This window comes from Diabrotica virgifera, chromosome 1, assembly GCF_917563875.1.
Source record: "Diabrotica virgifera virgifera chromosome 1, PGI_DIABVI_V3a".
In the NCBI taxonomy this organism is placed as follows: domain Eukaryota; kingdom Metazoa; phylum Arthropoda; class Insecta; order Coleoptera; family Chrysomelidae; genus Diabrotica; species Diabrotica virgifera.
Genome location: NC_065443.1, coordinates 277,311,007 through 277,337,858, shown reverse-complemented (window position 1 = coordinate 277,337,858; position 26,852 = coordinate 277,311,007). Strand labels below are relative to the sequence as shown.

At 31.1% G+C, this 26,852-nt stretch overlaps 1 protein-coding gene across 1 annotated transcript; it reads right to left on the bottom strand.

The window, feature by feature from the left end:
- Window positions 1–202: 202 nt before the first annotated feature.
- On the bottom strand, window positions 203–26,205 carry LOC114327613 (zinc finger protein 239-like). The gene is made up of 2 exons (XM_028276284.2): window positions 26,007–26,205; window positions 203–11,754 (listed from the first exon to the last, which is right to left on the bottom strand). Exons 1-2 carry the CDS (start codon window positions 26,122–26,124, stop codon window positions 10,814–10,816), a joined length of 1,059 nt encoding a protein of 352 aa, XP_028132085.1. The 5' UTR covers window positions 26,125–26,205; the 3' UTR covers window positions 203–10,813.
- Between the last annotated feature and the right edge of the window lie 647 nt (window positions 26,206–26,852).

Genomic DNA, 26,852 nt, shown 5'->3' with positions numbered 1-26,852 from the left:
AATTGTAAATAATGATTCAGGAGTGCTCCTAGTAGCATTTAATGTGTCTTGGTTTGTTTATTTTTACTTCATCTTGCTTGTAAATTTAGTATAAATCCTGCTTGCTGTTCAATTTCATGAGGTTCTTATTCTTTCTCAATAATTTTTTTAAGATTTTGCCAAACAGCCTGCTAAAGGTACTAGTAACCGACAAAGATCATAATAAAAATAAAATATTTATTGTTCATGTATTTAACAAATATCAAATTAAAATAATTTCTTATATATCTAATAAAAAAACTAATATCTAATCACATAGGTACTTATTCTTATATTATGTCCAGAATCAATGTTCATTCAAACTTCCATCAAAACACTTTTAGCCAATGAAAACAATAAAGATTGTACTATTTTAATCATTAAATTATCATCACAATTCTGACTTTAGAATTTTATAACTTTTTCTAATAAAGCACATGTATTCCCATCTTGGTCAATGTTGTCAAGGAATCTTATTCTGTGTCTTCATTCCTCTGATCAATAGTCTGCTCCGTATACTTTTTTCAATCACTGCTTTGTAAACAATCTCCTTCCTACTTTCCCTCCAAAAAATTCTAACATGCTTTGTTGATTAACTAGTTTTGATGGAAAATAAACCACAATTTTACTAAAAAAATGATTTTATTAACGTCTCTACGCCCAAATCGGGTGTCGTCAAAATACAAAAAATATTAATGAATTTGTTGTTGCTTAGTAAAAAAATTCTAATAATTTATTTAATCTGACTCATTTATATCGGCAATTCAGACATATTATAGTGCAGTAACTGAAGGTTTTCACCTCCGATTTCGTTGAACCAAAACCTACATATAGAAACTTACCATGCCAAAACAATAAAATAATAAAATTAATCTTATCTGAATTTTCTAATTATAAATACATCTATACAGATGGTTCAAAAACATGTAATAGTGTAGGTAGCGCTTATTATGTTTCTAATATAAAAAGTGGTAATTCTTTTAGACTGCCTAAATGTACATCTATCTTCACTGCCGAACTTTATGCTATTGAAAGAGCCCTAACTTACGCGGTTGAACAGAACGTTGGAGACACGGTTATACTATCAGATTCTTTATCTGCTCTTGAGCAATATCACAACCAATAACCAAAAAACACAACAATGAGTTGTTATGCCATATTAGAAAGACAATCGCTCGATTTAAAAATAATAGTAGTGACTTGGTCTTTATCTGGGTAAAAGGACATGCTGGAATCAAAGAAAATGAGCTAGTGGATGAAATGGCAAAGAATTCGGCAACTTTAAATGAAATAGTAGATTTAACAATCTCCAGCGATTACATTCCAGAATTGCATAAAAAATTAAGAAAGAAATGGGAAACTATTTGGCTTAAGTTTGTACAAACTTCGAGGAATCCATACACTTACATATACCCACAACTTCCGCAAAATATCCCACATATATTTGATTATCACGTTACTCGGTTTTATTCCACATCCCTAAGTCGCTTAAGATTAAACCATGGCAATTTTCCTCCAAATTTAGCTAAAATAGGAATGCGTATCAACTCTCTCTGTTCATGTGATAACTACTCTACTGCAGATTTAAATCATATAATCTTTAATTGTGAACTTAATAAAAACCATACGAAAGCACTAATTGCTAGACTTCAGGAGTGGAATGTAAGTTTACCGCTGAATATTTCACATCTACTAAGCTTCAATACCAAAACTATTAATGATATTATCATACAATTTCTTAAAGATTCTAAAATAAAAATTTAATATGACATCTTCAATCTTCAACTTTCAAATATCTGTGGCAAAAAGTTTATCTAATTCCATCCCCTCTTTGTGAACACACACACTCCATCAATTTTCATGAAAATTGGTGAGTAGTTAGAAAATACCTCAAGGAACAAAGGTGCCATGATGCCAACTTGCGCTTTTACCCTGGGGGTGGATGCCACCCCTTCTCGGGGGTGAAAATTATTTTATTAAAAATAATAACATAAATCGATAGAGGGACAAATTATAAGCAAAATTTGTTATATAAAGTTATTAATTTAAATTGATACTTTTTGAGTTATTAACGATCAAAGATTTTATTTTTTAGTAAAAAAATGCATGTTTTAAAGCTGTTTTTCACGTATGAGTCAAAAACTATCAGCTTTTACAAAAAAGTTCTTATTACCAAAATTGAAGATAATAAAAAACTGAATACACTGCTTACTTGAAGAACTAAACTGTTAATTCAAAGTGAGTTATGGGTAATTGAATGTATATTTTTTTCGACGAGTACTCAAATCTAAATATTCAAGCTTAAATAACGGGAAAACAATGCATTTTATAAAATATATCTACTAAACACTTGTCAAAGTACTTCGGAGTACCTATCAAATGAACTCCAGAAGAAGTTAATAGCATCAAAATTAAGCAAGTTATGATGAAAATAAGATAACCCTTTCGATTTTTTTAGGAAAAAGTAAAAAATAAAACATACGCCATTTCCTTAAAAATTAAAATTTATTGTAATTTTTACAAGAGTTTCTTTATATTAGCGTAAGTAATGATTTCAACAATTTTGATCCGTTTAGAATGCCTATTTTTGAAAAAAGATATAATTAAAAAAAATCAGAATTTTTAAAATTATCGTGGTTTTCATTTTCTTTTGATAATAACTCCAAAAATACTCGACATACCTAAAAAATGATATATAACCAAATTTTAGTTTTTCTCTATCAAATATTTTACCTGTTTTACTATTTCTGTACGGTAAAAGTAGGGGGTTTAAAAGATTAAGTTCAACGTGGTTTAATAGCCCTTGGAATTAGCTTTTAAATGGTTTTTACGTGAACCTGATAGCGTTAAAATTAACGGAGTAATTTAAGAGAAAACAAAAACATTTTTTGGAAAAAATTTTAAAAGATGAATTTTGAAAAAAAAATTAAGCATATATTTTAATGCTATCAACTTCTTCGGGGCTCATTTGATAGATATTTCTAAACAATTTGAGAAATGTTTAATAAGTTTATGTTCTAAAATGCATCGTTTTCACGTTATAAGATTGAATACTTAGATTTGGGTACTGGCCGAAAAATATATACATTCAATTACCTATAACTCACTTAAAGTTAACACTAAAAGGGTTTTTCAAGTAAGGAGTTTATTTCATTAAGTAAGGAGTTTATTTCATTTTTTATTAGCTTCAATTTTGGGAATAACTTTTTTGTAAAAACTTTTAGTTTTTGAGTTATTTATGAAAAATCAGTTAAAAACATGCATTTTTCTCACGAAAAATTAAAATTTTTGATCTTTCATAACTCAAAAAGTATTTATTTCAATTAATAACTTTATATAACAAATTTTGCTTAGAATTTGTCCCTCTATCGAATTATGGGGTTACTTTTAATAAAATAATTTTCACCCCCAGAGAGGGTGGCATCCACCCCCAGGGTAAAAGCGCAAGTTAGCACCATGTCACCTTTGTTCCTTGAGATATCCTCTAACCACACACCAATTTTCATGCAAATCGATGGAGATTCAACGAAATCGGAGGTAATAGCTCATATCCACCTTCAGTGACTGCACTATTATACATTTTAAAGTAGAAGACTTTAAAATGATATTGCCAATATTTATGAGTTGCGTTCCTGGGACGACTTTATTGAAAGATAGTTCATTCGATTACATGAAATCAACCCTAACTCAAGAATATCCGTCACAAAAAAAAATCATAATGATCTGTCTTTAAAAAGACAACCACATGCAATGGTGACAGTAAAATTCTCGCGTTAGAGATTCCATAGTAAATCAAGAGGGAAAACCAGGAAAAAACCTCATCTTATATTAAAAATAGAGAATTTGATAGATCTCAAATATGTCAACACGCATGGGATAATGAACATAGAGTTCAGTGGAGAGATTCAAGTATAGTCCTGAAAGAAACAGATAGTAAGAAGAGAAAAATCAAAGAAGCGGCTTTAATTATGCTCAATGAAACCAATTGTGTACCGTAAAATAGGGTTACTTTGACCTCTGGGGTGAATTTGACCGAAAACATAGAAAAATATCTATTGTGATATACTTCAGCCACCCTGTATAATTTTTAAAATTATTTTTAACGATTCAAATTTATAAATATCTAAGAATTCATTTTTAAATTAAAAAAAATAATTAATATTCCAAGGGTTGTTAAATCCACCGATATAACGAATTAAGAAAAAATGGTTTAAAAACGGTCAAATTAACCCCACCTAAAAGAAAAATAAGTTTACCAGGCAAAAAGCATATACGGTCAACTTCCCCCCAGATGGGGTGAACTTGACCAAAGGCATTTTTTATTTTTTTTAAGTCATGATTATTTTCTTGTAATTATAATCTAAGCTGCTGAAAGTAGACGCCTAAACCCATAACATATTTATATATACAAAAATGTAGCAAAATTTAAAATATGATTTTTATAGGATTAAAGTACAAAAACGGTCAAAGTCACCCCATTTTACGGTAGCAAATTACTCGATAGAATGCAGAAGGATGTGGTTACCCATACTAAAAGAGAAAGTCAATAGAAAGGAAATACCAGGATTAGTAAGTCAATAACATATCGAGTTAGTACATATTTTAGTCACCATTGCATGTGGTTGTCTTTTTAAAGACAGATCACATGTTATGATTTTTTTGTGGCAGATATTCTTGAGTTGGGGTTGATTTCATGTAATCGAATGAACTACCTTTCAATAAAGTCGTCCCAGGAACGCAACTCATAAATATTGGCAATATAATTTTAAAGTCTTCTACTTTAAAATGTATAACATATGTCTGAAGTGCCGATATAAATGAGTCAGATTCAGGGGCGTCATTTGAAATTTTGATTGGGGGAGCAAGCATTATACATACAATACATTATACAATACTATAGTAATAAAATTGATGTATTTTGTAAATTTCACTCATTTTCAGGTTCAGGCAAATGTCCCCTGACCCTGTCAAATGACGCCCCTGGTCAGATTAAATAAATTATTAGAAGAATTTTTTTACTAAGCAACAACATTTTTGTTCATTAATATTTTTTGTATTTTGACAACGACACCCGATTTGGTTGTCAACACGTTAATAAAATAATTTTTTTTAGTAAAATTGTGGCTTATTTCTCATCAAAACTAGTTGCAAAAATGCCACAAGAAAATAGCTTCAGAACAACATGCTTTGTTAAGGTACGTATCCATTACCATAGAAATAAATATCGTGGGCTTATCAGTACCGCAGTGTTCAGTGAACAATGTAGTGTCAGAGGCTTAGGAGACTGAGACCCCGGAAGCCCTGAAGATGACGTCAGAGAGGATGTCAAAAACGTTGGCGTAACAAGCTGTTGTTATACTGTTGGCAATACAGATATTTCTTATTTCACAAAAAACAGTGCAAAACAAATCGCAACTTTGGGGAAACACTAACGCAAGTGCAAATTTTTCACAAATTGAGTTATCAACACTACGATATTCCTAATACTCGTATTTGTCTGGGGAAACAAAGTCAGAATTGTAACTCTTCCCTATTTCGCTAGATGGTGTGTATGTCGTTGTTGAATTTCCGTTTTTACCTGCTTTCTTGGTATGTACAACAAAGTCCGATTGTCAGTTGTGCGTGATACAACATTAGTATGTCATGATAAAATTATGAAATTTTTGGAGAAACAATGAGATATTTGCTCATTTTTTGAGAAATAATGACATACAGTAGAGCGTCGATTATCCGAACGTCGATCAACCGAACGACCGGTTATCCGAACTCCCAACTCACGCACCCCGCACTCGAGTACTGAGAAAGCGTTAGTAGTTAACGCTTAAAATATCTTCAATTTTCTTCAATTGTGTATCCAAAAATATGTTGTTGAAAAGACTGCACTTTTTTGTTTAATTGCTATTTGTCATTATCAAGGTATAAACAAATATACAGTTATATAAATACGGTTTTTATTCACTTGTGGATAAATATGTATGACAATCTCAATATAGTTCGATTATCCGAACAAATCGGTTTTCCGAACACCCATGTCCCCCAATTAGTTCGGATAATCGACGCTCTACTGTATTTCCTAATTTTTAAGAAACAATGACATATTTGCTAATTTTCTCCCCTTTCAGGTGGCTTTATGAGGGGACATTTAAAAAAAAATCCTTAAAAATGCTTTACATGTTATAGTATATGGTAATAACTAAAACCGTGGACAATAATTTTCTACTTTCTCTTGTAATTTGCATCTCACTTTTGGCCTTAAGGGGCTATCCTAGTGTAAAAGTACGAAATCCATATACTTTTTTGGGAATTTCTTAAATAAAAAGTACCTACTGTAGGTACCAATTGTTTTGAAAATTTGCGTGAGCATTTATTATAAAAAGAAGTACATGTAAAACAATCTTTATAAAAAAATATTGAAAAGTAAACGAATTATACGCCATCTACTGGCGCCGTGAAAATAAAAACAGCTCCACTGCTGCAGTGATTGGGACTAATAGAGATCCTGAAACATAAAATTTCAAAGTTATTATTGAAATATAAGATATTTTCTATACCATCAACTAGGGGTTTCTTGATCGGATAAAAAATGTCAATTTGACGGTTTTTGAAACTGAAAATGTTTTAGCTAATTAAAAAAAAAAAGAATGTGTGTGTACTTTGTACGCACGTAAGAAGTTATACTTCTATTATATGATTTAAACGAAATTAATATACTTTTTATTTATATTTTGTTTAAATATTAAACTAATTTATACTTACTACTTCTCAAACATTTTTATTAGAACAGTGCCAAAAATTAAAATAATAAAAGAATAAAACACACACAAACACATTAAACAAGCCACAAATGATGTCTGAACATTAATTGTCGAAAATTTTTTTAACTAAATACGTATTTTCTGAAAATACAATTATATAATAAATATACTTACAATCATAAAATGTATTAAAAAAAAACAAAAAAGAAAGTTTCTATTGGGACTCGAACCAACGCTGATAAGAGTGGTTGGTATTGGAATTTATTCGCCTTCTCCGCTTAGCCACAGACACTATGTGTCATTTTTTACGAAGATCGACTAACTAAACGGATTAAACTTGTGATATTTTGATATTTTGAAAATTGATCAAATTATTTTAATTTTGAATTGAAATGATTTAGAATTGAAAAAATACAACAAAACAGAGTAAAAAAAAACAATATATTAGGTGAATATTGATAGAAATTTTGATGGTAATCAAATTATATAAATAAGGGCCGGTTGTTCGAACGCTAATCAAGAAGTTGATTATAATCCTTCATTTATTGTAATCAATTTTCTTGATGGGAATCAAATCGCGACATGAAAAATACATGTAAAACACTAATCAGTTATTGATTGTAGGTAAAACAGTAATTAAAATATAGCCGCAGCTCTTAAATTATTAAAAATTGCTTATTATTATTATTGATTTGTAAGTAAAAACAAGAAATTAACATCAGAAAGAGTTTAATTATGTTTTATTTTAAATTAAAACCAAAATAATAAAATAAATCAGTCATCATAACCTCAAAATTCAACATCTCTCAGAAGTACGCTTAATCAAATATAATTGAAATTAAATATTTGATAATGATCAGTTTTGATTAGCGTTCGAACAACCGGCCCTAAGAGTATTACATACTATGTATTTTGGCAGATCAAATAGGTAGGTTTATACCCATGATACATTAACAATTATTACGTACCTGTTGCTTTTAAAAACTATTTAAAAGTCACTACAATATTATAAACTTTTTTGTTTCTGTCCTCACAACAATAAAACTAATATATTATACATTTGTTTACCTTTACCTTTACCTCCAAACCACAGCTGCCATATCGGATAATTTTTGACATGTCATTTGAACATCCAATCAGAACAAAGTTATAATGCGCATGCGCCGGGCTGATAGGTTTTAACATATAAAAAAAATCACCCTCTATCGCCGGTAAAGAAGTATAACTTCAAAAATTTCAACACTTCGTCATTTTTCCAAATTTTAATATTTTTCCAAAATCCTAGTTGATGGTATAGGAAATAACTTATTTTTCAATAATCACTTTAAAATTTTATGTTTCAGGATCTCTATTAGTCCCAATCACTGCAGCAGTGGAGCCCTGTTTTATTTTCACGGTGCCAGTAGTTGGCGCATAAATCGTTTAATTTTCTATATTTTTTTTATAAAAATTGTCTTGCATGTACTTCTTTTTATAATAAATGCTGATGAAAATTTTCAAAACAATTGGTACAGTACTTTTTATTTTAAAAATTCCCAAAAAAAAGTATATGAATTTCGTACTTTTACACTAGGATAGCCCCTTAACTAACTTTCAAAAGTTTAAATGCGTTTTCTCAACAATTAACAAATTTGCACTTGAACTACATAATTGCTGATAACGGTAGCTCCACACCTTCAATATCACAGCAAACAAACGTAATATGAAAATATCAGTGGAAAAAAACTAAATGTATAGTGATCAGTAAAGGGCCGCATAGGTGCAAATTAGAAATAGACGGCAAAATTGTAGAACAAGTAATGAAATTCAATTACCTATGAGTAGAGATCACTAGTGACAGGGGTATAAGAAGATAGACCACAAGGCAAGCAGCAGAAGTAAGTGGTTGCCTCCGAGAAACCATATGAAACCACAGAAAGCAAAATAAAAGCAAAAGAAAGGTAGAAACGATAACAGCAGTGCCGGATTAAGAATCCTGATGCCCTTGCACAACCCAAGCTATGAGGCCCCTTAAGAAACCCAGGTTTCTCCGTTTTTAATTTTTATTTTTGAAAATGTCCGTTCGCCTGTTGCGAAATAACCCAAAATGACTGTGAAGCAGGAATAAATTGTTTTCCCTGCAAGTTTGAAGCTGGGCTATAAAATATTTGAACTGTTCTAGTTCATTTTCAAGTTAAGATTCAATATCATCAGGATAGTTTTCATGTATTTTTGAAGCACACCCATTTATTTGAGTATCATTCAATTTTGGAAAAACACAAAAGACCAAATACTGAGTTCATTGACCCGTACACTGTCAATCGACGACTCAGCTCAGTAATTAGAGTATAGTAGAGAATATTCAGAATATTGTAGGTCGCAGGCCCTCTGCTCGTAATAAGCAAAATTATCTTTTTGGAATTTTAAGAACTCCAAAAGTGAATTTAGAAGTTGAACTGCAGTTTGAAGTTCAATCTCTTCTCTCTGCAATGATTTACTGACAGTGTTGATGCGTTCTAAAATTGTTACCCAAAACTCTTATAAACTAGGCTAAATACTTAGCCTCATGAACTGTTTCGCCTTGCTGATTAGTGTCTTCAGCAAGAGTATATTTGAAAGCGTTTTAACCTTTAGGCAAAGGTCTTATGGCATGTGCTACTTGTTCTTATAAGGACTAGATCGTGGCGAATGAGATCGCTTAGTGGAGTTTCATTTAAGGATCTGAACTTCCCAACGGTGGGTAGAGGATGAAAAAAAGTTTTACACAGACTGAACAAACCCAAAATACGATATTCTATTTGAGGGAAAATACGTCAGCCAATCTCTTTTAATTTTTATTCCACTGATTTGTTTTCGAAAAACCATAGATTGTATAAAAATCTTATAATGCCTTCAAAATTTCTTTTTGATGCTGAAACACTTTTATCAAGGTTTTTACATTCTGAAGACCTTTCCCAATCCAAAATGTCCTTACTTCTTTAGTTACTGTATTCCGTAATCCTATGCCGTATTCCGAATTTAGGACCCAATTTATCCTTAACTTTAATTTTTAACTTAGTTTCGGTTTCTGGTTCTTTAACTTCTTGAACTGGAATAAAACTGTCGTTACATATTTTTTCATCTTCTTCAGTTACGGAAGCTATGTTTCCCTCAGTTATTTCTATTCCATCACGTGCATTTTCATTGGTTGCTGCTTCACTATGGATTTCCGTGTGAAACTGAGTTTAAATAAGTTTTGCTTCTGTTTTGGATATTTATTAAGTATCTTTTCTTTCTCCTGATTTTTCTTGTTTTTTTGCTCTCTTTCGATTCTTGTTTCCATCTGTAGTACTGGTCCTTCTACCAAAGGGCATTCATTAGCGATGTATTCCCACAGCATGTACTTTCTATGTGAACAAAAGTATGAATTGTAATGTAGTCTTTATACGTCCACCATAACTTTTATGGTATTGCGCGATATTTTAATCTTTCAACTTCGTTTTGGTCCCCGCGAGGCCCCCTTTGGAACCGAGGCCCATAGGCAACAGCCTACTTTGCCTAATGGTTAATCCGGCACTGGACAACAGTAAGACCAATCCTAACATATGCGGCGGAGACAAGGACCGATACAAGAAAGACGAAACAACAAATCTACAATATCGAAATGACAGTATTAAGATCAATAGCGGGCATATTATTAAGAGGCAGACAAAGCAACAGAAGTATACACGAACAATGTCAAATTCAAAATATTAACAGGTGGATAAAAACAAGAAAAAAGAAACTGGAACGAACATGTAAAGCGAATGGGACCAGATAGATTAGCAGACATCTGTAAAAACAACAAGCCATATAGCAGAAGACCCGTTGGAAGTCCGCCAAAAAGGTGGAAAGACAATGTACAGTCAACAACTGAAACAGAATAAGAGGCAGACAAACAGGAGTAATCCTAGTCGCACGAAGAAGAAGAAGCAGTGTTTCCCTAAAGGTGCGAAATGTTAATTTTGAAAGGTTTTTCTCTATTCTGTGTCCTCAAATGCTCTTTCAAATATCTATTCTGAGAAAATTACTTGTAATAACCCTCAGTCCAACCTTTTTTCACCAGTGTGTGTTCTCATATGATCCTTTAACTCTGTGCCTTTGTAAAATTGTTCAGCACAAACCTCACATTTAAAAGATTTCCCTTCAGTGTGATTCTCTAAATGTCTTCTCAAAAGTCCTTCTCTAAAAAACTGTGTAAAACAAATCTCACAATTATAAACCTTTTTCTGATTTTTCTGATCATGTACCTTTTTCTGATTTTTCTGTTCATGTAACTTTTCATGTACCGTTTTCTGATTTTTCTGATCATGTACTACGGAATGGCGTTTCAAATGGCTCGTGGTGTAAAAATGTTTAGAACAAATGTCACATTCAAAAGGTTTTTCTTTCGTATGCGTTTTCAAATGTCGTTTCAAAACTCCACTTCGAGAAAAATCCTTTAAGCATATTTCACATTTATAAGATCTTTCTCCAGTATGCATTATCATATGGTCCTTCAAATTACTCTTCTGAACAAACTGTTTATTACAAACCTCACATTCGAAAGATTTTTCTCCACTGTGGCCTTTTAAATGGTCTTTCAAATTATTCTTGAAGGAAAACGAATGATTGCAAATGTCGCACTTATAAGGTTTTTCTCCTGTGTGGATTCTCAAATGTCTTTTCAAATGACTCCCACGTGTAAACCGTTTAGAACAAATCTCACATTTGAAAGGCTTTTCGCCAGTGTGTGTTAGCAAATGGCGTTTCAAACTTTCTCTTGTAGGAAACTGCTTGAAGCAAATTTCACATTTATGTGTATTTTTGTGTATTCTTCTATGAATATTTAAATCAGATTTTTTAGTGAACTCCTTAGTACAAAATTCACACTTGTAAGATTTTTCGTCATTGTGTAATTGCAGGTTGCTTTTTAAATCCTTGGAACAATTAGCGACTTTTGATGATATTTCTTCTTCTTGTCTTGTTTGTTGATCAGTAAAACCTAAAAAAACAAACTGTTTTTTACTATCTATAGAAAAAAAAATAAGTGGTTTAAAAGATACAGTCGGAAAAATGACAGAGTACCCATAAACGATCACATCAATCACTTATTTTGTATTTGTTGTCTTTTTCTATAACAAACGTTTGTTATTTATAGAAAATGACAGCAAATACAAAAAAGTGATTGATGTGATCGTTCATGGGTATTCTTTCATTTTTTCGACTGTAATAGACGGAGAGGCAGCGCTGAAAAATCTATTTGAATTTACTAAAGCTAGATTTTTCACAGTTGATTACTGTGAGTGTGTAGAGAAACATACTGCGGTCGGTCAATCGAAACGTAGAACAGGGGTTACTGAGAGGGTATCAAAGTTGCTTTCCTACGAAGGTAATTATTTCCATTTACTAAGGCTGAAAATCAGTACACACATTCTAAATTAAATATAAATAAAAGTTATTATAGTCGGTCAGCTGTATAACGGGACAGAGCCGGTCGGTCGGCCCTAATAGTCGATTGAGGAAATGAAGCATTTTGGTTCGCAATTTTTTCGTCCAGCATGGATATACTTAAAATTTTCACAGAAGGTAGGGAATAGTCCAAGGATCATTTTCTATATTATGACGCTATCATACGCTAAAACCTTGGGGGTGGTTGCCACCCCATCTCGGGGGGTGGGAATTTTTTATTACATTTTAACCATGTAATTCGATGGAAAAATTGATTCTAAGAAAAAAATATTTTTTACATTTTCTTCGTAAAACTAATATTTTTCGAGTTCACGCTTGAAAATAACAGTTTTTCGACGAAAAAATCGACTTTTTTAGAGAGTTTTTTGAGAATACCTCGAAAATATGCATTTAATCGAAAAAACTGTAGATATGAAAATTGTATCTTTTAGTAACACAACCCAAATTATTTTCCAATAATATCTTTAAGACCAATACAAACCGAGATACGGCATGTTAAAGGTTAGCTTTTTTCGTCAAATGCAGAATTTGAAATATTCAAAGCCAAATAATGGGAAAAATTTGCATTTTTCGAGGAAAACTTAAATAATCTTTTTTCAAGTATATAATTAGACCTTTAAAAAAATAATAATAGCATGTTTCTTTAAAAGTTTCTAGCATGAAAATTAAACGACTTATAATCAAAAAAATGTCGGTACCTGCTTTTCTCTACGAAAAAATCAGTGAAAACAACCCCCTACCTACCTTCCTAATTCAAAATTGGTCTTCACCTTTCTGTAGTTCCTTTTATATTTATATTATCAACACACTCAAGGAGTTTGACCTATTTAAAATGCCTAATTTTGGAAAAATATTATATCTCACTGTGTACTGATTTTCAGCCTTAGTAAATGGATTTAATTACCTTCGTAGGAAAGCAACTTTGATACCCACTTAGTAATGAGACCCCTCAAAAATAATTTTGTAGGATTTTTAAAGAGCTATAAGACTGTGTAAATTAAATTCCGTAAGATGCCTTAGTTTTTAATTTGGGCGGGTTTAAAGGGCGATAAGGGGGTGTTTGCTGGTAAACAGAGGTTTTAAACAGCTATATCTGGCTAACTATTCACTGTAATGAAAATCTATGCACAGGGCAATTTTAGTCATTAAAAAACCTACAATTTAGTAGTTTATAATTTTTTTCATATCTTCAGTATTTTCGGAGATATTTTGAAACAAAAGGTGAAAAATACCAAATTGCAAAAAATCAATTTTTCTTTAAACTCCAATTTTTCAAAAATTAGGCATTTTAAATAGGTCAAACTCCTCGAGTGTATTGATAATATAAATATAAAAGCAACTACAGAAAGGTGAAGACCAATTTTGAATTAGGAAGGTAGTTAGGGGGTTGTTTTCACTGATTTTTTCGTAGAGAAAAGCAGGTACCGACATTTTTTTTGTAAGTTGCTTAATTTTCATGTTAGAAACTTTTTATTATTTTTTTTTGAAAGGTCTAATTGTATACTTGAAAAAAGATTATTTAAGTTTTCCTCGAAAAATACAAATTTTTCCCATTATTTGGCTTTGAATATTTCAAATTGTGCATTTGACGAAAAAAGCTAACCTTTAACATGCCGTCTCTCGGTTTGTATTGGTCTTATAGATATTATAGGAAAAGAATTTGGTGTGTGTTACTAAAAGATACAATTTCGATATGTACAGTTTTTTTATTAAATGCATATTTTTCGAGGTATTCGCAAAAAACCTTCTAAGAAAGTCGATTTTTTCGTCGAAAAACTGTTATTATCAAGCGCGAATAACTCGAAAAATATTAGTTTTACGAAGAAAATGTAAAAAACATTTTTTTCTTAGAATCAATTTTTCCATCGAATTACATGGTTAAAATGTAATAAAAAATTCCCACCCCCGAGATGGGGGTGGCCACCACCCCAGAGGGTTTTAGCGTATGATAGCGGCATGATATAGAAAATGATCCTTGGACTATTCCCTACCTTCTGTGAAAATTTTAAGTACATCCATGCTGGACGAAAAAATTGCGAACCAAAATGCTTCATTTCCTCAATCGACTATTAGGGTCGACCGACCGGCTCTGTCCCGTTATACAGCTGACCGACTATAATAACTTTTATTTATATTTAATTTAGAATGTGTGTACTGATTTTCAGCCTTAGTAAATGGAAATAATTACCTTTGTAGGAAAGCAACTTTGATACCCTCTCAGTAACCCCTGTTCTACTTTCGCTTGACCGACCGCAGTATGTTTCTCTACATACTCACAGTAATCAACTGTGAAAGATCTAACTTTAGTAAATTCAAATAGATTTTTCAGCGCTGCCTCTTGGTCTATAACAAGCTTAGAAAAAATAAATGTAATGATAAACAAATTAATGTCTAATACAATTTGGCACTTGGGAACCAAAGTTTTAATAAATCATGAAAATTAAACATCTAGGAAATTATAAACAATGTTTACAAAGAAGTTATCCAATTCTTATATTCACAAATATCATATTCCGTAATATTCCATATTTTCATATTCCGAATAATCAATGCTTACAGATAAAATCCAATACTGAAGGTTACGGAAAAATTTGTCAATATTTTAGTCTCAGAAAGGAAATATTTAAACAAAATCTTAGATATGTTGTACAAAAGTGCACTGAACCTAATCTACACTTATGTGGCATCTGAATATTATGTTTGTGCGTCACAATGTTGTCTTACTTTTTTGTTTATTTTTTGTATAATTTCAATCAATGGTTAAATGTACCTACAAGAATTACAAGAATAATATAATTATTATAATCATCAACAATTTAAGTTATCTTTGATTTAAAAACATTTAAGTATACAGTTTATCTTCATTTATCTTTTTTATTTATCAGTGTAGTTGATCTTCTTTTTTATAACAATGTTAATTAATTTGATTTAAAATGTCTCTTTTGAGCTTTTTGTATTAAAACTATTAGTCGAGGAAATGAAGCATTTTGGCTCGCAATTTTTTCGTCCAGCATGGATTTACTTGAAATTTTCACAGAAGGTAGGGAATAGTCCAAGGATAATTTTCTATATCATGCCGCTGTACGCTAAAACCTTGGGGGTGGTTGCCACTCCATCTCGGGGGTGGGAATTTTTTATTACATTTTAACCATGTAAATCGATGTAAAAATTATTTCTAAGAAAAAAATATTTTTTACATTTTCTTCGTAAAACTAATATTTTTCGAGTTATTCGCGCTTGAAAGTAACGGTTTTTCGTCGAAAAAATCGACTTCTTTGAGGGTTTTTTGAGAATACCTCAAAAAATATGCATTTAATCAAAAAAACTGCAGATAACAAAATTGTATCTTTTAGTAGCCCAAACTAAATTCTTTTCCTATAATATCTTTAAGACGAATACAAACCGAGATACGGCATGTTAAAAGTTAGCTTTTCTCGTCAAATGCATAATTTGAAATATTCAAAGCCAAATAACGGGAAAACTTTGTATTTTTCGAGGAAAACTTAAATTATCTATTTTCAAGTATACAATTAAACCTTACAAAGAATAAAAATAAAAAATTTCTAACATACAAATAGAGCGATTTATGATCAAAAAACAATCGGTACCTGCTTTTCTCTACGAAAAAATCAGTGAAAATAACCCCCTAAATACCCTCCTAATTAAAAATTGGTCTTCACCTTTCTGTAATTCCTTGTATATTTGTATTGTCAATACACCCAAGAAGTTTCACCTATTTAAAAGGCCAAATTTTAGAAAAATTGGAGTTTAAAGAAAAATTAATTTTTTGCACTTTCGTATTTTTCACGTTTTACTTCCAAATATCTCCGAAAATACTGGAGATACGAAAAAAATGATAGATTACTAAATTATAGCTTTTTTAATAACTAAAATTATGTTGTGCATAGATTTTCATTACAGTGAATAGTTAGCGAGATATAGCTATTTAAAACCTCTATTTACGAGCAAACACCCCCCTTATTCGAGCCCTTTAAACCCACCCCAATTAAAAAGTAAGGGATCTAACGGAATTTAATTTACACATTCTTATAGTTCTTCAAAAATCCTACAAAACCATTTTTGAAAAAACTTTTTGTCACCAAAAATGAAAGAGCTATATTTATAAAACGCGTTTTTTTTCGAAATATTCGAATAGTCCGCTTGTGGAACATTTTCAATGCATGTATAATACCACAGAACTGGTTCGTATACTGGAAGATGACTTAAAAACAATGTGTATTTGTACTTCTACATATTTGTAAATTCCTATTTTTGTGTAAATAAATGTTTTTGTAATTCATTAATTCTACTTTTTTTTCTGTATAGATCTATTAAATTATCTACTTATAAAAATTATAATGTTCTTAAGGGTGGTTTTTAAGGGTTGAAATATTATGATATTATATCCTAAAGCATAAAGCAATCATTATTTTTAGCCAACCAAAACCAAATTTTGCCCATATTAAAGTTTACGATGTTACAATTTTTGACAATAAGGGGTAGTTTACACCCCTAAAAATAATCGACGCCCTTGAGCATGTTATAGAATATGAAGTACAGGGTGAGATGATCCTAATCCCAAATTTTAATGTAAATCGATGCAAGCCGAAATTATTCTTTTAGGATAAGTAATTTTTTATATAAAGCCCCAAAAAGGGTGGTTTTAAGGGTTCAAATATTATGATAGTATATCTTAAAGCATAAAACAATTACTATGTAACTAATAAGAACCAAATGTTGACAATATTAAAGTTTAAAATGTTGTTTTATAATTTTTACAAGTAGTTTTTTTAGGGGTCGTTTTCACCCTTAAAAAACCAAAAGCGTACAACGGCTCAATATAGAAAATGAACTAGAGGATGAAATGAGCCTAATCCCAAATTTTTGTACAAATCGATGCTGGACGAAAAAATTGCGAGGTTTTGCCATTTTTCTAGCTTCATTTCCTCGACTATATTGGTGTTTCAAAACTTATTTTTTAATTTATTATAATCATTCATCCGTTTGATTTATCTAATTTTTTATAATTAAAATGCCTCTTTTGAACTTTTTGTATTAAAAAACAACATAAAATTTTTTACTTTATTGGTGTTTCAAAACTATTTTTTAAATGCAACTTTATGTAATGTGATAGTATGAAAAAATTGAGGATATAGCAACTATGTTACATGTCAAGCTCGGATCCAATGCCAAAATACGAACATAAATATTAGGTTATGTATTCAGTGCACTAATGTACAATCAGTCAAACAGATCTTGTGCAAATCATGAGAACACAATATTGATGTTCACAACGTGTTTGTAGACTTCAAACAGGCATACGACTCAGTCAAAAGGAACAAACTATACTATATATTGGCTGAATTGGCAATACCACACAAGCTAATAAGACTCATTAAGGCCACAATGGATGAAACTCAGGCATGTGTATGAATACAAAACCACCGGACAGACTTTTTCAAAATTTCGCAGGGGCTAAAGCAGGGAGATGGGCTGGCCCCAATATTGTCTAACCTGGCACTGGAATATGCAGTTAGGCAAATGCAAACTGGACGAGGAAACCTACTGACCAACCGAACAGTTCAATTGGCCGCTTATGCCGATGATATTAATATTATGAGTAGAACATCGACAGGAGCACAGGAAACATACGCAGAGTTAAAAACACAAACAAAAATGCTAGGTCTGGAAATTAACACAGAAAAAACAAAATTAATGACTCAGACGAGAAGAAATATAGCCCCACAAAACATTATACATGAAGATGACATTGAAACGGTTGGAAAGTTTACATACCTGGGAGTAGAAATATATGCCGACAGATCAGAAGATGGAGAAATACGGAAGAGAATAACGCAGGCAAACAGAGCTTATTTTGCCCTCTCCCATATATTTCAGAGATCATTGAAATATATATCATTGCCTTACAAAGATGAGAATCTATAAAACCTTAATTCGACCAATAACATGCTACGGCAGTGAAGCCTGGGTCCTAAAAGAAACATCCAAAAACAAACTCGACACATTCGAAAGAAAAGTACTGAGGAAAATACTAGGACCTGTGAGGGAAAACGGAATCTTCAGAAGTCGATACAACAACGAGCTTTATCAACTCTATAAGGAAACACCCATGTCAGACTTCATTAGAATACAAAGATTACAATGGGCCGGACATGTGATAAGAATTGGAGAGGATAGGCTACCAAAAAGAGCACTAAATGCTAGAATGGAGCGAAAGAGACCGGTTGGAAAGCCAAGAAAGCGCTGGGAAGACACAGTGAACAGTGACGCACAGGCCCTTTTAGGAGTCCGTGTATGGAGAAGACCAGCCACAGATAAGCAAGGGTGGAGGCAAAAAATAAAGGAGACCAAGGCTCAATTTGGACTGTAGTGCCGTAGAAGAAGAAGCAGAATGTACAATATGTCCAAAATCTTTTATGTTTGGATGAGTTCATGTAATACCTTTTTTGGTGCTACTTTAGTATGCCGTTTATCTCGTGTAATCTACCTGAAGAATTTGCACAAAATAATAAAATACGAGGAAACTCTTGTAGAAAAAAATATTTATTCACAAGTAATAAACACTAATTTTTAAATAAACACTAATTTTTGTAAATCTACCAGGCCATTTTATTTGAAAAGAGGGGTTGATATTTGCATATACCTTGCGAAAAGATAACAGCGTTATTTGGTAAAGAAATAAATTAAATTTGCATAAAGTTTATTGTGTACCCAATACAAATCTTTGTGACTACCACAGGGTAGCATCTTAAGTCCTATATTATATATACTGTATACTGCTGACTTAGAAACTAAACTTCCTCAACACATAAAAATCCTACAGTACGCTGATGATGTTGCGATATATGCAGAAAATAAGTCAATAGATAGATGTAATGACTACCTTAAATCGACATTGAATATTATAAAAAAATGGGCGACCGATAATAACTTAACAATATCAGAGAGTAAATCAACCATTGTTACCTTTACTAAAAAAAGAATGTGTGTGTACTTTGTACGCACGTAAGAAGTTATACTTCTATTATATGATTTCAACGAAATTAATATACTTTAAACAGTTTATTTATATTTTATTTAAATATTAAACTAATTTGAATACTTACTACTTCTCAAAATTATTTATTAAAACAGTGCCAAAAATTAAAATAATAAAATAATAAAACACACACAAACAAACACATTGAAATATTCCACAAATGATTTCTGAACAACGTAGGAAAATTTTTTAACTAAATACGTATTTTCTGAAGAAAAAAAATATATAATAAACTTACAATCATGAAATGTAAAAAAAAAAGTTTCCATTGGGATTCGAACACGCTTATCAGCGCAGTTAGTATTGAAATTCATTCACCTTAAACTTTTAAATACCCACGGAGACCACGTGTCATCATGTGCGAAGATCAATTAACTAAACGGATTAAACTTTTGACGGTTCTGAATTTAACCGAATTATTTTGATTTTGAATTGAAATTATTTAGAAATGAAAGAGATATTAGAATACAACAAAACATAGAGTAAGAAAACAATATATTAGAGGTGAATATTGATAGAAATTTTGATGGTAATCAAATTATATAAATCAAAGCATTACATACTATTTTAGTAGGTTCTTTTTAAATTTTCCAACTAGGTAGGTCCTACCTATGAAATTTTTTATTAAGATACCGAAACATTTACAATTATTACGTACCTGTCGCTTTTAAAAACTATTTAAAAAGTCACTACAATATTATAAACTTGCATTTTTGTCTGCCATCACAACAATAAAAACTAATATACACAACATTAATTTGTTTATCCAAAATCTCCATATTGAACAGTTATTGACAGATGATTTTAACACCCAGTCAGATCCCGTATAACGTTTATACCATACTGTTTGTGTGCGCATGCGCGCAGAATTATGAAATGTTACTCTCAATCGCGCCTAAAGAAGTATAACTTCAAAAACGATATGTTCCTCAAAGCCATCTACAATTTGATAATAATAGTATTCCTTATAAAACTTCAATAAAATTTCTTGGCGTATTTTTAGACTCTAAATTAAATTGGAAAGAACACACAAATTACATATTACGAGGAATGGAAAATGCAATGAATATCATGAAGACTGTAAGTGTCAGTAACTGGGGAGCTGATCCAAACATATCAATATTACTATACAGAAATTTTATAAGATCGATCTTAGACTATGGACCTATTTTTTATGGCTCAGCATCAAACTCTGTACTCCAAAAAATCGAGAGGGTCAAAGATAAGGCACTTAGGTTATGCACTGGTTATCTTCGTAGCACACCTATATTGGTCATGGAATGTGAGCTTAATGAACCTCCACTTTCATTACGCAGGGAATACCTAAGTGAGAAATTTATAGTTAAAACAGCGGTTAACGATAAACTGCTATTAAATAAAATTGTTCATTTAACCACCTCATACCTAACTCATTATTACTGGGAAAAAAGAAACTGCTTTTAGTTGTGGAAAGCTTCCTCAACGTTTCTAATTCCATTGGCGACATACACCAAATAGAACAAAGCTCGTCTCGAAAGCTAAATTATGAAGATTATTTATCTCCAGTTAACTGTCATTTAAGTAATATTCGTGCGACAGACTTCCTTACTAAAATAGACCACCTTCAGTGTGTACAAAAAAACTGGGGGAGTTATCAGAAATTATATACGGATGGTTCAAAAATAGAAGGAAAAGTTGGATATGCTATATATTACCCACAAAAAAGTATAAAAATAAACAACAGATTACCTGATAAAATGACAATTTTCACAGCTGAACTGATTGCAATCAAAGAAGCATACAAAATATGTATTAATCAAAAAGAACTCAATTATGTTATATTTACAGACTGCCAAAGCATTGTAAAGAAATTGAAATATAATGTACATAATTTTGCAGAAAATTATATCATTAGTGACATCATAGCAATGAACAGTGAAGCTTTGAAATCGGGCAAAAATATAATATTGTGTTGGATAAAAGCACACATTGGTATAAAAAACAACGAAATAGTAGATGATCTGGCTAAAAAAGCAACAACGAAGGAATCCGCTCTGCATACCTATCAACTTCCTATGGGAGACATAATTTCTATTATGAGATCTATCAAACGGACGAAATGGCAGGAACAATACAATAATTTAGACAAAGGAAATTATTACAAAAAAATCCAGCCTACACTTCCCATCAAGACATGGTTTAATCAAGTTTCCAACAGAGGCTTTATCAAAACTATTTGTCGAATAAGAAGTAATCACTGTCTGACTCCAGTCTACAAAAGAGAAATTGGACTTGTAGATAATGATGAATGTTTATGTGGAGAGCTAGCTGATCTACAACATATGCTGTTAGAATGTCCTTTACATTTTATTGAAATATCAAACTTTTTTACCAATCTAGTTCAAGTTAATGTACAATTTCCTTTTAATCTTATATACCTTTTACAATCAAACAATCTAGTTTTATACAACCATGTTAATTGTTTAAAATAAAGCTCTGAAAAAAAAAGAATAAAAAAAATAAAAAAAAAAATAATTAAATAAAATAAAAAGTTACTAAGAAGATCTAAACCTCCGCGAGGTTGAATCGGGTTTAGGTCTTAGCGTAGTAAAAAAAATATACAAAAAAATACATAAAAACAAAAGAAAAAAAAACTAAATAAAAAAAAATAAAAAATATAATAAAAAAAATGTTAAAAAATATATTAAAAAAAATAATAATAAAAAAAAACAGAGTAGAAAAAAACTTAGTAGTAGTAATAGTTTTAAATTTAGATACTAAGCATATATTTTGTAAAAGAGAGAATTCAGAACACATTGACTGGCCAGTCGGTTGCTTAAACCAGTGCCAATAAAACATAAACACACACACACATTGTGTACCCTAAATAGTAGTAGTATAAATGTTTATTAGTACTTAGCAATAAATATTTCGCCCACACAGGTTTGTTGCCATTTTTTATTGTGTACAAACCCTTCTGAGAAGAGATTATGGTGTTTAGCCGTACATGTAGTACAAGCAAAAACAATCATTACAAAGTGAATAAAACGTATACTTAAGTCAGAAGAATTATTATTCTTCTTATCTTATCTATATAATATCTCTTATTATAAAAAGTTAACTATTTGAAATACCTAGGATGTTGGATAAACGCAACACTAAAGATTGATAAAGAAATTAAAACTATTATAGAAATTGCAAGAGGAGCATTTACGAAACTTCATCTATACTGAGCAATTCTCAGCTGAACTTATAACTAAGAATTAAGTATTGTACTTTTCATGATCATTTTTCAGTGCGTAACAAACGATAGGAAAAAAGGTAAGTCCGTGATAATACACAGTTATGACATTTATTCTAACATAACATTTTAGTTAAATCTGACAGTTGTCACATTTTATTTTCAATTTGGAATAAAAACAAATCAAATGTGTTTCTTGCATTTATACAATGGTATTTTCTTTGATTTGTATAGTCTTATAAATTATACAGATTATATTTGTAATATTGTATTTGTATTTGTAATATGACAACTGGAATAACTAGAATAAATGTTATAAATGTCACCGACGAAATGTAATCACTGACGTGCCTTTTTTTTAATGCGTTTAATGCGTAAAACTGTGACGCACTGAAAGATGATCATGAGAAAAAGAATACTTAGAATGTTATGTGTATCGTGTATTACTTTATGGATGTAAAACCTGGATTTTGAAGGATAATATTGAACAAATTAGAACCCTTCTAGATGTGGTCATATCGCAGAATGCTCAAAATATCATGGGTTCAAAGCATTTCAAACATAGAAGTTTTAAACAGAATAAGTCAAGGCGAAGGTGACTTGATGGAAGATAATAAAAAGAATATCTGGGTCATATAATGAGAGATAGCAGATACTGGGTACTGCAGTTAATACTCAAAGAAAATATTGAGGGAAAAAGAGGATTTGGTAGGAAGAAATATTCATAACTCCGAAACCTTCGTCAATGGACGGGCTTATCAGCAGATGAATTGATACATGCTGCTCACGATATAGAATGATATCAGCAATTGTCATGGAAGCTACTCACACCCAAAATTGAGCACGGTACTCAAAGACGAAGGAGCTTAAGTATTTTTGTCTGTTTCTCTGGATCTTTGGCTTGTAAATGTACAGCATTTAATAGTATTGTAAGCATTTATAATGCTTATTTCTGAAACCTATATTTTAACTTATACCTGTTAAGATGTAGTATTAAAGTGGTTAAGGGTGTATCTTACTACTCTAATCGTGCAATACTGTATTCTTAGTGTGACCAACTAGCCCGAAAAATCCGGAACATGGTCCGAATTACAAAGTCGTGTCCCGGCGTCCCGGATAAGGCTTCCGGGCCATCCGGATTTTCAACGTTTTGGTAAAATTATATTTTGAAATTTTGAATACGTTATTCTTCTAAGAATTCACATCAAATTGAATTGGTGGGACGAAAAAAGTCGACAATTCCTAGAGAGTAATACTAATACCACATCCAAAACGCATGCATTTTATATGGTGGTATTATAGTTCTACGACAACACAAACTCTAGACTTTTTCCCGTTTCAGTATTTTAATTAACGTCTTCTGAAAAGACGATTCAAAAGCAAGGATATTAAATAATGATAACAATGATAAATATATTTTTATATTAACCTAAGGTTCTATTTACATGGAAATCCAACATCAGTTGATTTTCTAATTTTTCCTTTTTTGAGAACGATTTCCGGATTGGAAGTCGACACGTCCAAAACTAACAAAAATGTAATTATTATTACAATCCATCCCACCAAGAAATATTTGTCAACATAAAAATGTTAAATAATCAATAAAATGATTATATTAAATTCTATTCTAAACAAATAGCCCGATTTTCATCGAAAAGTCCCGGATTTTAGGTATTTTTTTCAGCCTTGTCCCGAATTCGACTGAATTGGAGTTGGTCACACTATGTATTCTATTCAGCTTCACAACTTATTTTCACGTTTTTTTGAAGTTATTCTTCTTTAGGCGTGATTGAGATTGAGGGTGAATTTATTGTTGATCTGCACGCATGCGACAGTATGGTATTGTATTAGTCGTTATATGGGCTCTGATTGGATGTTGAAATGATCTGTCAATAATAAATAATTGTTCAATATGGAGGTAAACAAATGTTGTATAATATATTAGTTTTATTGTTGTGAGGACAGAATCAAAAAGTTTTATAACTGTAGTGACTTTTAAATAGTTTTTAAAAGCAACAGGTACATAATAATTGTTAAATGTATCAGAATCCTAATAAAAAATTCCATAGGTAGGTACCTACTAGTGATGTAACGAATGTCATTTTTTTAACATTCGCGAATACGAATGCGAATGCGAATATCTGCTACTGACATTCGCGAATGCGGATGCGAATGCGAATGTCCAGTTTTTTTTAATTTGTTTCTATTTTTGTAATGTTTCCTAAATTTTTAATGAAAAGTTAATTGATATTTAGTGTAAATCAATCTGAATCTTAAGCTTATTACATAATACCAAATAATAAAAAAAAGTGAAGGCTGATAATGTGATTATACAAGGTTAAGTTCTCTCTATCTATTGCCCTTCATTTGTCCAAAGTTGAATGTAGGCCTCCCCCTTACTTTTCCACCCTTCTCGGTTCAGTGCTAATGCTGTCGATCTGGTCGCTGCGTATCTCTTTAGGTCATTCGACCATCTCGTCTGTGGTCTGCCCCTTCCTCTTTTGTAGTCCCAATGTCTCCAGTGAGTTATCGTTTCATTCCATCTTCCGTCTCTTTGTCTGCTGTTGTGTCCTGCATATTTCCATTTGAGAGTAGCTGCATGTTTGAGGTTAAGTTACCTTTTCTCAATAAAAAAAGATGAGAAGTGAATAGATTTTGATTTTATTAACCTAATATTATCTTAAAATTTTTTTCTGGTTTTCATATTCGCAAAACATTCGCACAAATTTCGCGAATGCGGATGCGAATGCGAATATGCAAAAACATGCGAATATTCGCGAATGCGAATACAAATATTCGTTACATCACTAGTACCTACCTATTTGAACCTACCAAAATACATAGTATCTATGATTAGTATGTAATACTTTTATTTACATAATTTGATTACCATCAAAAATTCTATCAATATTCACCTAATATATTGTTTTCTTACTCTATGTTTTGTTGTATTTTTTCAATTCTAAATCATTTCAATTCAAAATCAAAATAATTTGATTTAATTCAAAATGTCAAAAGTTTAATCCGTTTAGTTAGTCGATCTTCGCAAATAATGACGCATTGTCTCCGTGGTGGAGCGTTCAAGGCGAATGAACCCCAATACCAACCACGCTGATAAAAGCTGGTTCGAATCCCAATGGAAACTTCTATTTTTTTTATACATTTTATGATCGTAAGTATATTTATTATATAATTTTATTTTCAGAAAATACGTATTTAGTTAAAAAAATTTCCGACAATTAATGTTCAGAAATCATTTGTGGCATTTTTAATGTGTTTCTGTGTGTTTTATTCTTGTATTATTTTAATTTTTGGCACTGTTTTAATAAAAATGTTTGAGAAGTAGTAAGTATAAATTAGTTTAATATTTAAATAAAATACAAATAAAAAGTATATTAATTTCGTATAATCATATAATAGAAGTATAACTTCTTACCTGGGTACAAAGTACACACACATTCTTTTTTAATTTGTAGTACCTAGATGTTTCTACTGGTTCCCTTACCTGAGCAATGTTCATCTGGTTCATTTTTAATGTCTTCAATGTCTATAGATGTGCATAATTGAGTTTCTGAATATATTTTTTCATATTCTCCAAACTCTTCCTTAACTTTTACTTCCATATTCTAATAAATACAATATACAATAAAAATATTTAAGGAAATTTGACGTGACATAACCTAAACACTGATATTTGACATGGTGATGAATGTTGTTGTTTTTATGTTGCACGTGATCTATGACGTAAATTATTTAAACACCCGACCAGAACATTGAAATTTGGCAGCAGTGAATAGAGGTCACATAAAAATATCTGTTTCCATATGCATTTTGTTGATGTTCTAAAAACTTATCCAAGAAAAAGAAAAGACCTTCTCTTAGAAAGTGTCAACTTTTGGCAAGCACCAAGGAGGAATTTGGCAATGCTAGGACGTAATCTAGCAAAAAAATTCTAAGAAATTGTGTTAGTTGTTCAAGGTTGAGTAAGGCAAATGTAATTGCTCCGATTGCATTGTGGCCGATTTACCAAATAATGTACGCGTAGAAATTTCTTTTTGAAAGTTGCGGAACTGATTATGACGAATCATTTTTATTAATAAGACGGAATGGATAGCGAATTGAAAACTAATGTTAATTTTTTTATGTTAGATTAATTATTTACCTATCCACAAAATCACTACCTTTACGCTATCTACGCTACTCTAAAGAGTTCTACAGAACTGTTTTTAAACCAATCCATTAAATTCTTCAACCATGGCACTCATCCCCTTCATCATATACTTCTTCCTCCTCTTATCTTTCCCTCTATTATCAATCTTAGCATTTCATATCGCTGTCCCCTCATTATGTG